Source organism: Bicyclus anynana, chromosome 3 (assembly GCF_947172395.1).
Source record: "Bicyclus anynana chromosome 3, ilBicAnyn1.1, whole genome shotgun sequence".
NCBI lineage: Eukaryota > Metazoa > Arthropoda > Insecta > Lepidoptera > Nymphalidae > Bicyclus > Bicyclus anynana.
Genome location: NC_069085.1, coordinates 2,760,460 through 2,777,915, shown reverse-complemented (window position 1 = coordinate 2,777,915; position 17,456 = coordinate 2,760,460). Strand labels below are relative to the sequence as shown.

The 17,456-nt window shown below is 35.6% G+C and overlaps 2 protein-coding genes across 3 annotated transcripts in view; one reads left to right on the top strand and one right to left on the bottom strand.

The window, feature by feature from the left end:
* Positions 1-42: 42 nt before the first annotated feature.
* LOC112051881 (serine/arginine-rich splicing factor 4) lies at positions 43-3,267 on the bottom strand. 2 transcript variants are annotated; one of them, XM_024090706.2, is made up of 3 exons: positions 2,885-3,267; positions 1,833-2,152; positions 43-254 (listed from the first exon to the last, which is right to left on the bottom strand). In XM_024090706.2, exons 1-3 carry the CDS (start codon positions 3,099-3,101, stop codon positions 159-161), a joined length of 633 nt encoding a protein of 210 aa, XP_023946474.2. In that variant the 5' UTR covers positions 3,102-3,267; the 3' UTR covers positions 43-158. The 2 variants fall into 2 exon arrangements, with proteins under 2 accessions (XP_023946474.2, XP_023946473.2); XM_024090705.2 differs by having other exon boundaries at positions 2,711-3,264.
* Positions 3,268-7,316: 4,049 nt separating this feature from the next.
* LOC112051879 (patronin) overlaps positions 7,317-17,456 on the top strand; it is an 83,061-nt gene continuing 72,921 nt past the window's right edge. Inside the window, exon 1 of the mRNA XM_052891103.1 lies at positions 7,317-7,534. Coding sequence (XP_052747063.1) covers positions 7,415-7,534 — 120 coding nt within the window. The 5' untranslated portion in view covers positions 7,317-7,414. The remainder of the gene's footprint in view (positions 7,535-17,456) is intronic.

Here is a 17,456-nt window from a genome sequence, read left to right as displayed (position 1 = left end):
ATCCTGCCAAAAGTGAAATTATGCAAAGTTAATAAAACAAAATTACATTGAATATATCTATTCCAATTCAGTACTTTCAACATGATATAATATAAAAAAAATATTTAACATAAGCCTAGATATGTACATAAAATTAAATAGATAATAAATTAATTTAATTAGTTTATTTGTAATTCATCTTTAAGCATCTTCTTTCTGAATTGATAAAGCTTCTTAATCCACATTTCCTTTAGTTCCTCATGGCTAGGTATTTCCTGTAATACACAAAAATGATACACTTGATTATGGTCTTGCGAGTGTGTCAATAAATATATTTTTTAACTAGGCCTACATCCTGTTTTAGTGATATAATTTTAAGTCATCAGTAGTGAAGAGATAATTAGATAACTTTGTCTACATAATACCTCTATTTTGTCCCATTGCAAAAAAGTGGAGCAAAATATAGGTGTCCCTTACATAACACAACATATTCTACAGCTGACATCAAGGACTACTTAAATAACACAATAGCTGAACTTATATATTTTTAAATAAATCAGGTATGCCAAGATGTCAAAGTCTCTAAATAAAATTTTGAAATAATATTTTTTATAAAATCAATTCTTATTTAAATTTTTTTAACACAGTGTACAACTAAATTGCACTGATGGTAGCGATTTTTGCATTTTGTAGAAAAATAAATATAACTTGGAAAGTGTATGGCTAACAACAATATTTTATATTATTATAGATATGTTACATCCCTACAAAATCACCTCTAAAAGTTATCTGAATTTAGCTACACCACACATGCACAATTTTGTGTTTAATTACATTATATATTTAAGTATAGCTAGTTTTTACTTTTCCTGAACACACAACTCAACATTGTAGACAATATGTAGGTATTATTTATTTAAATAACTTTTGTTATTTAATACTCTGTTTTAATGTGCTAATGCACTTAAAATATTGTTGATGGCTAACATAATTTATATTTTATAGTGTTATGCTATTACAGGTTACATTCATATAATACAGCTGAACAGAGGCTCTTTATCACTATGATCCTGAGAGTAAAAGAATCAATAGATAGTATCTTAGTAACTTCCTTTTTAATTTCCATCATCATTTTGCCTATTTTAAGACTTATCTGGGGTACCATTAGATCAAAACTGCAGCATTGCAGATTGGTGGCCTTAGTCACTCTGGCTGGACTCTATATCAATCACTCCTATGGTAATAATAATGACCACAACTCTCAGCTCAGCTCTCTCCTATATTAGATGTAAGACATCTTCAATATCTTAAAGGTCTTAGATTTAGCTATGTTTGAAGCTAAATCAAATCATCATCCAGATGCCTATTTATTTAACACTAGCGGACGCCCGCGACTTAGTCTGCGTGACACTCGATGTAAACTTTCAACTACCACTACCCAACGCTACCCCTACCCTACCCCCACCTTTTCCTGAATTTTCTTTGCTATAAACCTCACGGAGCCCGAGACCTTTCCAACGAATGCAAAACCGTGGAAGTCGGTTGGTGCGTTCTAGAGTTATAGCTTCAGGAAGGAAAACCCGACTTATTTTTCTTCAAATTAATTTATTTATTTGCAGATTGTGTAGTTACATTAGCTGATGCTGATAGTAAATTTTTTTGAAGGTACTCCCTAAATGAGAAATACAATCTATAGTCTATTATAGTTTCAGATAGCATGGGTACTGTGACAGTTGCCTTATGATGTTCATAATACATACTATTATTGTGAATCGTGTCAAACTTTCAAGAGTAAAACGAACTGTCACCGCACCAGGCTACATGAAACAAACTGTAATGGATAAGAAACTTACTTCAAAATTTATAATTGAATCATCATTCTGAACCTTAACTTCAGCTTTAGGTAAACTCACTGTTTCAGCATTTAAATCAATTATAATATTTTGTGACTGTTTCTTGCTTTTTGAAGAGATGAATGGTTTTTGTACAAAGCTATCACTGTTCAGTTCCGCTATTAAGTTTCTGTCATGAATTGTGGGCATTTCCTCTTTTACTTCAACATCTTTGTATTCATATGTTGGTATTTTTGTCATTGTCAGTCCTGCTGCCTCAGCTGCCTTGATTGCCTTTTCAATTTTAATATCAGTGTCATCTAAGTTGAGTTTTCTAGGTTCTAAAACAAATAAAATAGATGATTATTTTGCTTTCGGTGTAGGTACCACAGATTAAAGAATAATAAGCAGATAGAGCTCAAGGAACACAATAGTGTCATAGCCATTCCAAATACAAAATTAAAAATGAATACATTCTCAAGTCAGTATGACACAAAGCATCACATCAGTAATTTTCAATATTTTTCAAGAAAAATGGTGTCTTATATTATTGAATATTTTAAAAACTGCTTACAAAAACTAAAGAAATAAGATAGGGGTATTTTTTTATTGGCGATTATTGTTTTTAGTGTCCAATTTTGAAATACAAATTCAGAAAAAAGTTCCTATAAGTGAATATCAAGGAGATGTGTGATGTATGTTTATTTTTGTTATGGATTTCACTGGCTTCACCACGCTGCTACTAAAGACTTATTGTTTATTCATTGGTAGGTACCCACTGTGTTCATTAGCTACTACAAAATTAACACCCCCTTATCCACCCATCATAACTCCTCCCCCTCTGCGTGCAGAGCGATACCAATATAATTTTAAAATTAGCATAACAATTCAGAACTCACCAATATCAAACAAACTAGCTCTGCTTCCCCTGCTGCTTGAGCGAGATCGCCTCCTGTGCTGTTTACTGGACTTACTATACTTCGAGTGGCTGTGAGATCTTGATCGAGAGCGCGCCCTAGAGTGTCTAGACCTTTTAGATCTCGATCGAGAAGTGGATCGACGTCGAGACTTACTCTCATAACGTTCTCTGGAAACGCTTCTAGAATAACTCCTTCGTCTGTGCTTGGAACGTGAGCTGGACCGTCTCCTTCTGTGACTGCTTGATTCGGATCTATCTGTCGACCGCGAACGTCGCCTGTGTTTGCTTTTCGATTTTTTACGTTCGTGCGATGATTCCGAGCTGTATGAGGAACTCCGCCGATCCCGATATCTACTTTTTTCGCGTGGCATTTAGCTGGCGGATAGTTAAAATTATTTTGGCCCTCGAAAAATCACTACAAAGCGGTTAGCGTAACAAAAATTGCGTAAAATTGGATTTATTGTCCGGTGGTCCTGTTTTCACATCACACAACAAAACGAAAATTCCACAGAAATTCATTTACCATAGACAACTAACAAATTATAACCAAAAACAAAAAGTAAAAACTGACAAGTGACGTTTTTAAACAGCGTCATAGACAAATGTACAGATGATACGTAACATTTATTTCCTAATAGTTATAGTTATGTTTTCAAGTACTCCGAGGACTTTGTATTGTGCACATATTTAATCAAAGTAAAAGTATAATCGAATTAAAGACATTATTTTTATTATATTTTCCTTTGAGTATTTTTGAAAAAATCATAGATGGCATTATGGTATCACACTGACATTAGGTTCCTCTCCGCTTTACGCAAAAAATATTTTTTATTTTGTAAAAAAATTGTTTACAAGTATTTGTTTTTATTAATTTATGTGCAAAATCATACATATATAAAGAAAAAAGTAATTATTTTTTTATTTTAAATTAACTTACGTTGTTCAATCAGTAAAGAAAACTAAACAGAATAATTATTCGCGTTAATGTCGTTAAAAACTTTGCGTGAATAGTAGCGTAGTATAGGGCAGCGACCACAGTCAGTCGGCCTCGATGACGGAATGTGTGAAATTTTAAGATGGTGTTGAAGTGTTTTCTCGATTTTCCATGTATAGTTTAATATTAGTGCTAAGGCATTCAGTTGATATAATTAAAATGTTTCCTTCTGCCCGTCTACTAGAACATTAAAACTTTTTTCCTTTGCGTAGCGAACTCCGAGTGTCAAACGTGTTTGTTGGATCATTGACATCGTTTCGTTACAAAATTTTTGTACCATCGCGATTGTTATGTTGTTGCTAGTACTGTGTGCATTTGTATCGCCCAGTGGATGGATTAGGGGATTCTGATGTTTTCGAAGCTATGGAGAGGCAGGAGCGCACATTTGCCAACATGGAGGCCACAGACACTGTGGACACAAAACAGGTGAGAGCTACACTTTTTTAATTACCGGTGTTTGTCATTACATGTTTACCGTGCACATGTTGACTGTATTCATCGGAAAACCATAAAAAACCTTACCTGTCGTAGCCCGTCTTGAAAATCGTGAGTAATTCTGTATAAACACGCATTTCTGTCAAAGAATTCGTTTCATTAGTCTAAATGTTTGCTATAAAACTTTATAAATGAAAATATAGGATGGTGTCACCTTTGAAATCGCTAAGCAAATCAAGGCAAAGAGTGGGTGAGGTGTCCTGCCCACACTGGTATGGAATAAATTATTTCTATTAGAACATTGTTTTGCCTTACATGTCACACAGATACTTTTATACAATTGTATGTATGCTGCCTTTGTTTTCAAGTTATAACAATCAACCTTATATTATTTTGCTTTGTTTTTTATACACATATTCTATAAAGTTTGAGAAGTCTCTAGTAATTGTTTAGTAGTACTTGTGTATTTATTAGAACTAGTCATACTTTGAATTGAATGGATGACTCATAGTAAGGATATAAATTAACTAATCTGAGCAGTGTATAATCTATAGATTAATATATGTCCTATAGTTGAGATGGGCCACCAGTTAATGCAGATTCAATAAACATCTAAAATCTTGTGTTGTGGGCTATTGTATAACTGATACTGAAGCTTGATGTTTGAAGCCATGGCAAAATAAAAACAGCACTATTTTGCTCCTCTTATACCTGGCAACCTGTAGTAACAAAATAATCCATTCAAGTTATGATACACAGAGGTGGTGCGATTTCCGTCCTAGCCATATTCCATACATTGATGCTTATAATAACAAATATGCCCCCTAAAAATTGTCTGATAAGTTTACCAAATGATTCTGCATAATTGGCTATTTATTTTATAACATAAACAGATTTTGGGTATCAAACAATGAAATCTCTGAAGCACAATCTAGATTTGAATTCAGCTACTTTATTGACATGCATTAACATATTTGTTTGAAAGCTGTAACCACTGTAACAAACTCTTGTGTTGGCTTGAGTGTTTATTTTCAGATCCATGTGTATAATTTGTTGGCTAGAGCACTATGATAGGTATCCCATTTAGAGTAAATGGGTCTATCATAGTTCTTTCATATAGCTCAGAAAACTCAATAATATTTTAAAAAATATTGACATGAATACATGAAACATAAACAATAATGACCAGCTTATACTGGTTGACGGCAGGGAAGAGCATTAAAGAGCGAATTCCTGTAACATCTCAAGTATTCACTAACTCGCCAGAATATCACCTAGTTGCTGGAGTATCTGCCAGGATATGATTGTGCTACTAGCAAATGTGCATTTGCAAAATTTTTTTTGTTGCCAAGCAACATATTATTTACAGATTGATAAGATACTAATCTATAGATTAATAGCCTATCAATACTATAAAATATAGTGACACATAGTGCATGGAAAAGTAGAGGGCACTAGAGCGTGTGGCTGGTCACCAATGTGCTGGACTGAATGAGTGAAAACTAGTCTCCATGAATTGCTCCACAAGTGTGCTAAGAGCGCTGCATTTCAGAAGGAATTTCAATGGATAGTGAGGCTTGATGATGAATGATGACCACAACCACTCTGTCAAAAGCCACAAAGAAGAAAGGGAATTACATATCAGGACATAATATGATATATCAACTCTGAAAGGGTTTGTCACTGTAAAAACTTCAGCCCAGTAGTCTTGTATGAAATTCCTAACTGCAATGCACACTAATCAAATTTGTAACATAATTGTCTTATTTCAGGAAAAGATCACAAACTGATATGGTGTCAATCCCCTTCTGAACTGAAATGTGTGCTATGACCCTAGACCACAAAGGGATGGCTGTATTACAAATGGACAGGCTTTATTTGCTTGGCATTGAACTTTATCAACTTATTATAATTGTTCACTCCAGGCCTCTCTTGTAGAATTAGGAGACCCATCAAACTGTTTCAATGTGGGTTTGCAGACTAAGAGTTATTTTTATGACATGGCTTTTAAAAATACCCTAAATGTTGAGCCTTCTACCACTAACTCCTTTATTTTAATAGCAAGAAATAATTTAAAAGGAAAAACATCACATAATTAAACCTTACACTGTTTAAATAAGCTGTCCTGATGAATCTCTATTTATTGGTGAAATTGGTGGTGCTTGATTGTTTAGTAACTTTTGAGTTCATCTTCATTATGAATTGACAGATGTGGCGAAGGATTTTTATAATAACGATAATGTCCGAGATGGATTGCTTGACATGCTCAATATGCCTCATGATTGTAACACTACAAACCAACTCCTGTTTGCTGCTGAAAATTTCTTAGAAGAAAGAAAAACTCATTCTTTAAATGGTCCAAAGCTGTAGGCACTCTAGGCGGTTGGTGTAGTGATAATTATAATATGGCCTACTGATATTTACATAAATAGCAATAATATAAACAAAGAATGTAACTCTTATCATTGATAGCACTTAACATTTTTCAGGAGACCATGATTAATTGGTCATACATTAATTACTAAAAATATCTAATCCTTTCCAATGCCAAAATGGTTATCTCATCCTCAAATCAAACACTGTTCTATGATCATCGTTAAGTAGGGGTAGTGTTGCCAATTTGTGAGAAATTCCCCCAATTGGTGGGGACAATCCAACTCAATTTTGGAGAAATAAAAGTATGTTTCTTGAAGAAAAATAGATTTTTTAGCACTTTTCTAGGGTAAGATATTCGCCGGTGTACCAAGGCGGCGAAGAAATTTTTGAAGCTGTATTTTTTTTTCTGTGACCAATAAGCTTAATAAACATAAAAATGAACAAACAAACCAATAAGTCTTCATAAAAAAAACTCAGGCTGTATAGTCACACCAATTGAACAATCTTAGCTTGTCCCCGTTGTGGACAAATTAAAGATGAATTAAAAAATGTCGTAAAACGTTTTTTGATAAAGTAATGATTTCATTATTAAAGTAGAATTATCAAGATTTTTTTAGATATAAGTAAATTGCTGGGTGGTTAGGATAGGTCTGGGCCGGGGATGGGCATTCAATGGGCAATTTGCGGGGAATTAGACAAATAGGCATTGGCAATGCTGGTTCTACGACTAAGACCATCGGTAGGTAGAGGGGCGGGTAACGGTCGCGGCGGCGTGCGCTGCCAGTAGACACGCGACGGGCGCGCCAACCGCCGCGCGCGCACGCTCGAGTGATGACAGTTGGTTGGTGGTGAGCCTCCAGTGGTCTGTGCAGTGTGAGAATGGTAGCGATGGTGGCCTCGGCGTCTGGATACGGCACTTTGCGCCGGTTTCTAAGCGCCCCCGATGGCCAGGATATCGAGAATGCCGGTGTTGTTCCGAGCGCCTCAGTCGCGGTCTCGGTAAGCTTTCAAACTCAAAATTTCTTTATTGAAGGATTTTTTTTTGAATTTTTAATCGTGTTTTTTTTTTATTTTGAGAAATAAGTTGATAGTGATAAGGATAGTCGCAAACTTAAATGAGCCTCAATAGCTCAACTGTAAAGGTGCAGGTCCGGACTCGCACCGAGAGGTCATCGGTTCTAACCCAATCCGCTAGATTATTGTAAGGTACCCATTCCTAACACAGTATTTTCGGACTAATTGGGGGTATGGGAGTATACCAATTATATTGGACATATTCAGGAACAAAGATAATATGGGAAATATTCTTGAAAAAAAAAACGCCACCGATGTGATTAAGTTATAGGCTATGGTTTTATATTTAAAAAAATAATTTCCAATAAATATTATTAACTCCTATATTCATATACATGGATTAAGATTTAAACCTTAATTGTCTTCAAGGAATGTGGACCTAACCGCTACTGTTTAAAGATTACTTTACTTTGAAGTATTTTAAGGTTTAAAACTTAATCCATGTTCATAAATAAGGTCACGGTGTGCCATCTGCTTGATGTCATCTCTAAAAACTTGACAATAGACACGTTAAGTTGTCCTATAGATTTCCGCCTGTTGCACTAACACAACTAACTATTTAAAAAAAATGTATCGCAAGCTTTGCGCTTGATTGAAGAGGAAAAGATAATTTTATTCACGTTAAAAAATGAAATAACAGTTTATTCTTGTCCTACTTTAAAACTAAATAGAAAAGTATAAAATAGTAGACTTATTTAAAGTTCTAATAATAAAATAAATCATCCTTAAACTGACGTTATCAGTCTTAAATTGTATTAGGTAAATAGTCGTAAGTTCGAGGGTTAGTGATAACGAACAGCGCTAACAGTAGGTAGGTAACTACATTACGTAGAAAACTTTGTGAGTTTATGAAACGAATCTCGTCAAAAATAATTTTATACCTTTTTTTTTCTCCAAATTTAAAATATTCCGATTCAATTTAAAAAAAATAGGATTACTAAGCTATTATAGATTTAATATAACAAAGTAATAGGCTTTCCTGATTAATCAATTCTACTTCTAGTAAGCTCCTTCGTTGAACGGGGATTGCATAACGTCGCTTACAAGCTTTTACTGGAATAAAGTTCTCACTGGTATTGTTTTCATTCCAGTAAATTGTTTTGTTTTATCAAATTATTTTAATATTCCAGTTACGAGATTGAATACCACCACTATCTGACACTATCCTATGTAACAACTTAAAGAACGACGCGCGTCATCTTTTTTCGCGATATCTCGGAAACTATGCGTTTTAAAAAAATTGCTAAGTCATAATTTATAGCAAACTGTTTTGCCTATAAATGCGTATATATAACTTTTTGCCCTTCTATAATATTTAATTAATGAAGTTAGCGACCCCACAAACTTGAGGTTAAGATTCTATTGACCTCCCACACGTGTCTGAAAAATAAAATTGCGTCCTCTAAAAATGCAATATTAAGTCCTTAAATTGTAACGTTTTAATGGACTACAACCTCAGACCAATTATAGAAGGACCTGTATCGTACTCATAGTCACGAACATAATTGTCTGTCATTTTCTGAAGAAAACGAGCTTAGATTTGGTATATATCTTATTCTAAACTAGAAGTTTTTGCCCGTTTTTTACACAATTCAATTACACAAAAAGGTATTTTTAGGGAGGGAGGACCAACGAACACGATTACAACTATTTAACATCGATACTATAGAGACAATTTTTATAATCGCATTAGATCGTTGATCATATACTTTGACAGAAAAGTAACGTCTAGCGAGGCAGGTCCTATACAATAATTGATCTGAGACTACAACTTAACTCTGACAAGTCAAGTACCTATAAAATATACCTTGGAATCGTGGCGCCATAGTTACTAGTAGGAGTGTAGCTACTAGCTCTAGATAGGTACTGCGTAGTGTAAGGTCAGCGATTTAAGAACTGTTATGTTGAGCGGTATGCAACGCGCATGGAATGCGTCTATAATGGCAATCCATCCAGGTGTCGAAAGGACTGACGTTAGGTTACTTATCGATGTTCTGGCGTTTATTATTTGCATGCGATATGTGCTGAGAACGCGATCAGTTAGGCGCTGACCAGCGTTTAGCTCGTGATTAAAATGTATTCCCACTTTGAGAAGTAGATCGTGTTAATCTGAAAATGATGTCTCAGTTATAATCTTAATTTTTTAGAAGAAGCTGATATACGCTAACGGATAAACTGTGAAATACAGTGAATACAGATCACCATGGAATTTACCAGGATAATCTTCATAGACAACCTATGTTCGGCTCACTGTTGAACACGAGTCTCCTCTCAGAATGAGAGGGGTTAGACTAATAGTCCACTACGCTGGCCCAATGCGGATTAGCAGACTCACCCTAGAAAATTCTCAGGTATGCAGGTTTCCTCACGATGTTTTTCCTTCACCTTTTGAGACACGTGATATTTTCTTAAATTTCTTAAAATGCATATAATTGAAAAGTTGGAGGTACATGTCCCGGACCGGATTCGAACCGACGCCCCTTCAATTGAAGGCAGAGGTCATATACACTTGGCTATCACGTCGTATCAGGATAATAGTAGTATTAATCAAGGATATAATCTTCCATTTCTAAACTGCAGCCGAATTGTTTTAGTAGTTGCGTGAAAGGGCAACAAACATACATGCAAACTTTCTCTTTTATAGTATTAGTGAGATTATTAACTTGTTCTACTAATTACTTTTGGTAATGATAGTTATGACTGAATATGTTACGTTTGCGTCTTAACGATTGTATCCATTCATAAAATGTAACGCAGTCGAAACGGAGGCCAAAGAAATCGCTTTTCAAAGCCAATGTTTGCGACATAAAATCTTAGAAAGTAAGTATAATGTGTCTAACAGTCATTACAATGGCCGTTAAAATTGCATTGGCACCATAGAGCGAACGCTGCGTGCGCCTGAGTGCCTTATAATTCTTTAATTTGAGTGGCCAGGCTACCGCCGAGAGCTATGACTATTTTATTTTTAACGTAAGATCCATGCCGCCGTCAGAAAATTGTCGTGACCGTTTCGGAACTTTTTGGGCAGTTTAAAAAAAGAATCGGAACAGCCATCACTCTGTGGCCGTCCATTGCGAGGTCGTTAACCCGACTTTCCTTTTTAATATTCATCCTCGTAGTGCCACAAACTGTTAATGCCATCGATTGGAGTTCCGCCCTTGGCCTCGCCCGGTATACTATATTACATAGTTGTGTGTGTGTATTTCGTTCATGATGTCATCTTGGTACGGTTGGGATCATACAGGATGGCATGGCCAAGGTTAGGGCAGCAGACCGTGTCGCATCTCAACGGTAGACGCGAAAGGAGATCGTCGCCGACTGGCTCGCTGGCTGCGCTGATTGCCGACCCAGATCACAATGCACTCACTCGCTTATTATCTGCTATGATAATTTACGAGACGTTAATTCAATTAAAATTTATAATTTTCTATTATGTTCATGTTTGCTCAGTGATATCAAACATTTTAATGAGCGCCTTTTTCACATTAAGCGAACAAGTTGAGAGTTAACAACAAGAAATGAAACTTATATTTTCAAATGAGATTTTAGTATTATAGTAGGCGTTGCTGAACGGAATTCCGCAAAACCTACGCAACACAGCGAGCAACAAGCTGGTGTTTTTTTTTACCACAACCCACTTGCATGGTATTTTACGGTATTTGGTAACGCGTGTATGCATTAAAACCAAACCCTTCAGACCGAGACACAGTGATGCTACTTGATGGTACAAATAATTATGACTGTATTATTTTCAGGGTGAACTTCATATAAAGGTCCCATGATTCTTATATTTTATACTGCGGACTAGGCCATTCTACTGTTTCTACTAATATTATAAACGCGAAAGTTTGGATGTTTGTTACTCTTTAACAACGCAAGTACTGAACCGATTTGGCTGAAATTTGAAATGGAAATAGATTTAACTCTGGATTAACACATACACATACACTTTGTCCCGAAAAAATCCATGGTTTCCCGAGATTTGCAAAAAACAGGTGATTTTGATAGTATGACTGTTTGTTACTCTTACACGCTGCGACTACTAAACCGAATTAACTCGAAATTAAAATACATATAGATTATAGCCTGGATTAAACACATAGACTACTTTTTATCCCGAAAATAATTATAGTTCCCGCGGGATTTGTGAAAAAACTGAATTCCACGCAGACGATGTCGCGTGCGTCCACTAGTAGATTATTAAAATACTAACTACTTTAATTTATAGAAGTTCTATTATACGTAGCTTGGATAGACTTGCCATAGACATGAGAGTAGGTTCGAGTAAATTCAATAGAAGGAGAAAATGTCGCGCGAATTCGATGCAAGTGATAATATAGAGAGTGGCGCTTTGTTCAGTTACCTTTCCCACTGTTTGATTTACATATTACTCAACAGCAAGCGTTTTAAACGTAAATTATACGTACGCCTAGAAGGCAGAAAAGATTGAGAGCCTATGTGTATGACATAATTTCATATCTTGTGCCTAAGCTAGAAGCATAGACTTACAAACAAGCGACAAACATTTTATTTTAATTTCTTTTCGTTCTATCTGTTGGCGCTAGATTCCGGAACTACTCAACGGATTTTCATGCGGTTTTCACAGATAGATTGAGCAGAGTCTGGAGTAACACACCGGTTTTGATTAACTCATATCGGATGTAAGGAAGTCATTCAAAGATAAATAAAACCTTCACAGGACGAAATTGCGATGATCTACTCAACGGATTTTATGCGGCTTCCACAGATAGATTGAGCAACACATGTCTGTATTAAAATATGATGTAAGGAAAGCATTTAAACGATAAATAAAACCTTAACAGGATGACATTGCGGGCATAAGCTAATCTGTTATAAGAAATATGACTACAATGGTACTTACTTCTAAGAAATCCTTATCAGTAACCAGTAATTTGATTTGTATACTAGTCATCAAATAGTCTACGCGGATAACAAGTAATTTCTCAGTATATAAAACAATTTTGATATTCGGACTAACTCGTAGTTAGCCGATGTAGTGGCCGTGACGACCATTAGTCTAAGAAATATCTTATAGCTTATGCAGCGTTTAATATGCAGAATTATTTTATCTTATAAAGCCTTTTTGAATCAATATGCGCATATTTGTTTGGTTCTGGTATCTGGTTTGGTCGTGACTACATTTATTGTATTTGTATAAAATAACATCGATCTTCATCTCTGGTAGCCTCAATACGGGTCGTTTCTATTCCAGTATACCTACTGGACCACTGGGTCTAAAAGTTATTGGCTTAAATCATCATTATCAACCCATATTCGGCTCACTGCTGAGCTTGAGTCTCCTCTCAGAATGAGAGGGGTTAGGCCAATAGTCCACCACGCTGGCCCTATGCGGATTGGCAGACCACACACGCAGAGGATTGAGAATTACGAAAATTCTCTGGAGTGCAGGTTTCCTCACGATGTTTTCCTTCACCGTTAGAGACACGTGATATTTATTTCTTAAAATGCATATAACTGAAAAGTTGGAGGTGCATGCCCCGGACCGTATTCGAACCAACGCCCTCCAGAATCACGAGGCAGAGTCACTGGTCACTGCTAAATTAAATCTTACCTCTTTATAATATTAGTATATATTAGACGTCCAGTCCAGTTCCCTCGAAGCTATGCTTTTAGATGGAACCAGATACTAGTATATTCAAAGTAGGATGCAAAGTGAACCGTAGCATGCATTACAATTAAACGCTCAATGTATCGGTATCTGTTTGTCACTAGTCATTAAGATTTAATACAGTCGATTAAACCAATGGCATGCACCTTTGCCTCATTAGAATGATTGTCGCGCTTTACCTTGTATCGGTAAACCATGTTGATTTACTGTTCTTGGAGTTTCCTTGTTCGCCCTTTTGTAAATAAATAAAGATTTCTGTAGGAAGTTATCGATATAGCTGTTTGTACGTTAAAGGCCTTACTTTTCTTTGTTTATGACATTGCTAATTAACCACACATGGGTTTGGTTTGGCGTAATTGCATGTGTATTAGTTCCGGTAGTTGGAATTCTTACTATATCGATATTATAATCAGTAAACTGCCTGTTTTCATTAGTATTACACATGTGAATGTATTGCATACAGCTGCTAAAATAAATTCCAGCTATGCATTGGACTTTAGGTTAATAGGGACCTAGGACAAGCAACCACCTTGCAACCTCTCTTATTTGAGCCGAATCGAGAGAGGGAATACGCCAAGAGCAAGTAGCCTTCTAGACTCCCTACAAGTTCTTTCTTTTCACCCCTTGTCTCTTAATACGTACTCTCCACCTTCTGATGTTTTAGGCTAAGTGAAAAAAATCTATAAATTATCATATTTTCTATATTATTTATCAATTAATGAGACAATGATAGTTCTTTCGTTATCCTTCCCTTTTACTTAGATCGTATACATTCCATCTACTAGATAAAAAGTCATAGAAATCCTTGACTTTGTCAAGAGTCAATTGAAACTATTGATATTGAGGTTTACGACCGCTTTGCATATTATCTTGAAGTACGAATGATAAACCCGTTATTAGATAATAAATTATTTTCAGAGCATGAATAGGCGTATGTACTGGTACATTCCCACATTTTAAGCCTTAAAAGGCTTAAACAATAAACATGTTTGCACCACATTCTATGTTCTACCTTTATTGGAATGCAATGGTGTTTCTCGCAATAAATATATCCATATTGTTCCACCATTGGAGGGACATGTGGAAGGGACCATGGTTGTCTATAAATAAGTATGGCATGACGGTTTCGGAGCCGTCGGGCGGCGAGTTGCGACAGACGGACGGTGTTCCGTGCACACTTCCGCCCACAGTCGTTGTATAAGGCGTGGACCTTGTTACGTTTGCATGTAGGCATGTTTGATTGAATGCCTTGCAATACTTTGGCCAAATATTTGTTATACAAACATCTAGAAAATACTGACTTTGGTTCTTCTGCGGATCTCCTAATTTCTTATTCGGTCGCGCAGAGATACTACACGTAGTTAATAGTTAGTGGATAAATGGACGACTACGAGACTGGTTTGTAGTGAGATCATAGTTAAATTAGAAGATTGATAAGAAACCACTATGACAATGTACATAACTAATGCTAATAGAAGGCTTCTTAAACCTTGAGACTAACTGGTAAAGGTTCCTAAATGCGATGCATTTTATGATCATTGCGACCAAGGTCTTCGATTGCACTGCAAATGAAACTAAAGCATTAAAAGCAACGCAGGACTTCCTAACGTTGTGGGTTTTTAGTTGGTAAGAGTCCAAATTATCGTTTCCTCGTGGTAAGAAGGTATGCATGAAGAATTCCCCACAAAAAAAGGTTTATAAGGCTTCAATCGTGGCTATTTAACAGTAATAATCTACCAACAATGATTACCACTATACAATTTATGCTAGTATGTAGAGCAGCCTAAAGACCAATCTCCCTTACTAGTTTTTTATATGGATAAGGACTGAATAAGCTTGAGCTACCCAATATCCTATCCTATCGATCTTGACTGATTCTTCACTTCGTGACTAACTTGACATTGACAAAACACGAGTAGGTACCTATCCATACTATAGGTATTGCTTTCAAAGTTCTGTCTCAATTTGACTATTTGTTTACCTTTCATGAACAATTCAATGTCTTCATCAAAAGACTCGTCAATTTGTTTTATTTCTTTATGGAATACAAATAACACACAAACCTTAGAAGTCAATACCAGGTGTAACATACAAAAGGTACTAAATATAGGCGGTGAGGAGTCCTTATTTAGATCGACCCCGAATATCCTCGGTTCTTTGTTGATATCCTTGGCTAAAGGTCATTCTCTGTATAAAATTCGCCGCATCTCCAAGACAGATAGTGTATGATTATTTTTATGCGTTTTTGATTGGCCCTTGCCTTGGTTTTGTTTTCAAGTAGTTACGCCATTGCTCATAAATATTATTTGTGGCTACGTTGACTATATTTAGTACTTATCTATTAATAAAATAAAATTAGGTGACCTATCTTTCCTCGGAGTTACGAATTACGAATTAACGAATAGTAACCTTAACTTAGTGATATATTAAAGAATTGCACGTGTCTATTATGATGACGTTCGACGTTGCCGAAACTATTAATAAAATTGATACTCAAAATGACAATGGAAAGTAGAATTTGAATTGAATCTATCACCTCACTGAAACATATTATACTAAAGTAAGTATTTACGACAGAGATTGGCAACGCTTTTTATATAACAGTTTCCTTTACTTAATGCTCTAACGTATCTAGGCTAGACGATTGACTAAACCATGATTAAAATCTACCGAAAGACATATTATACTTTTTAATTTTCCATAGTTAATTTATTGGATTTGCTTTCGTCACTCTCGTTCAAAATCTCTATTCTATGTATTAATTTCTCCTATCTTAAATTTGTGAATTGTATAACAGCGAGACAAACACTATTGTAGTGTGTGAAAATTCATTTTATTTAGTACATGTATATTTGTATAAGTCACAAATGTACAAATCGTGTGTATTACATTTGTGACTTGTACGATTTTAGGCTCACCTATACCGCTCAGTCAACGTTTTACCCAATGATGTTAGAAGAAAAAAGAGGTAGGTAGGAAGAACCTGGCGCAAGTGGCACGTTAAAACTATGCTAATTAGCAAACCATGAGCTCAGTCGCCGCACTGTCATCGCGCCGTTGACAACGCGGCTGAAATATTTTTTGTATGACAGTTGTAAACATTGAATGTGGTTTATGTAACCTATCTACCTCTTTTTCTCTTCTAACATCATTGGTTTTACCACAGTAAGTAAAGGAATCGTCTAGATTGTCGATTGTCAGTTGTATAGTCTGAACCAATGTCGAAGCATCTAATAACACAATGTCGCGAGCTTAATGGCCTTCCGGTGGAAACGGCGGGGAAAGCTAGTGGTGGTGGCGAACGCGGATTTGTGTGACGGAATTTAATGTCCATTTCTTTCATTATACGGTCTAGATCGAACGATTTCTACGTCAATATCAAGATGGTTTCTATTTTGTTTGTATGTCCAATTAAAGTCAAAATCAAACGAATAGTGTCCCATGGTTACACACTTGCAAAATTATCTCGTGTATAGTCTAATGCTATCCTAGTCTGAGTCTCCTCTTTATTTCTCAGTTAAAGGGCTATTCAACACTGAAAACACCCTTGCAAAATTATCTCGTGGAAAGTCTAATGCTATCCTAGTCTGAGTCTCCTCTTTCTTTCTCAGTTAAAGGGCTATTCAACACTGAAATAATTATTAATTATTCAATTTTAACCAGCAGTGAGGTTGGTGTATTCAAACAAACTCTTGAGATTTATATGAACTATAGATATTGTTCATGAATTAAAGATGAATAGAAATAAAATAAAATAAAATAAATTAGGTATCACAAAAAGAAATAATTGTTTTGGAATCTTCTGAGAATAGATATCACTATTAAAATGTGCTTGAGAAATACCGACGGAATTTTAGAGCCATAGTTCAGAAAAACCTTTTAGGTACATTAAAAGAGTACCTAAAATAAATTGTTCAGTTTGATTCCGAAATGATCGATGAAGTTATGTTGCTAACAAGGTGGGGGGTCCAATAAGGTGGGTGACATTGCCTCCCCCTCCTTAGCATTGACCCAGAAAATACCGGCTTTCTTCTAAAACGCTGAAAACAATGTTTTCAAAACATTTTGTATTTCTCCTCTGGTATGCTTGTGGAATACTGATTTAACATTATGCAAATTACAATCTCAGATATTTCAACGCAGATTTTAATAGTTGAGTTCGTTCAAGTTTTACTAAAAATAATCAAGTATACACTT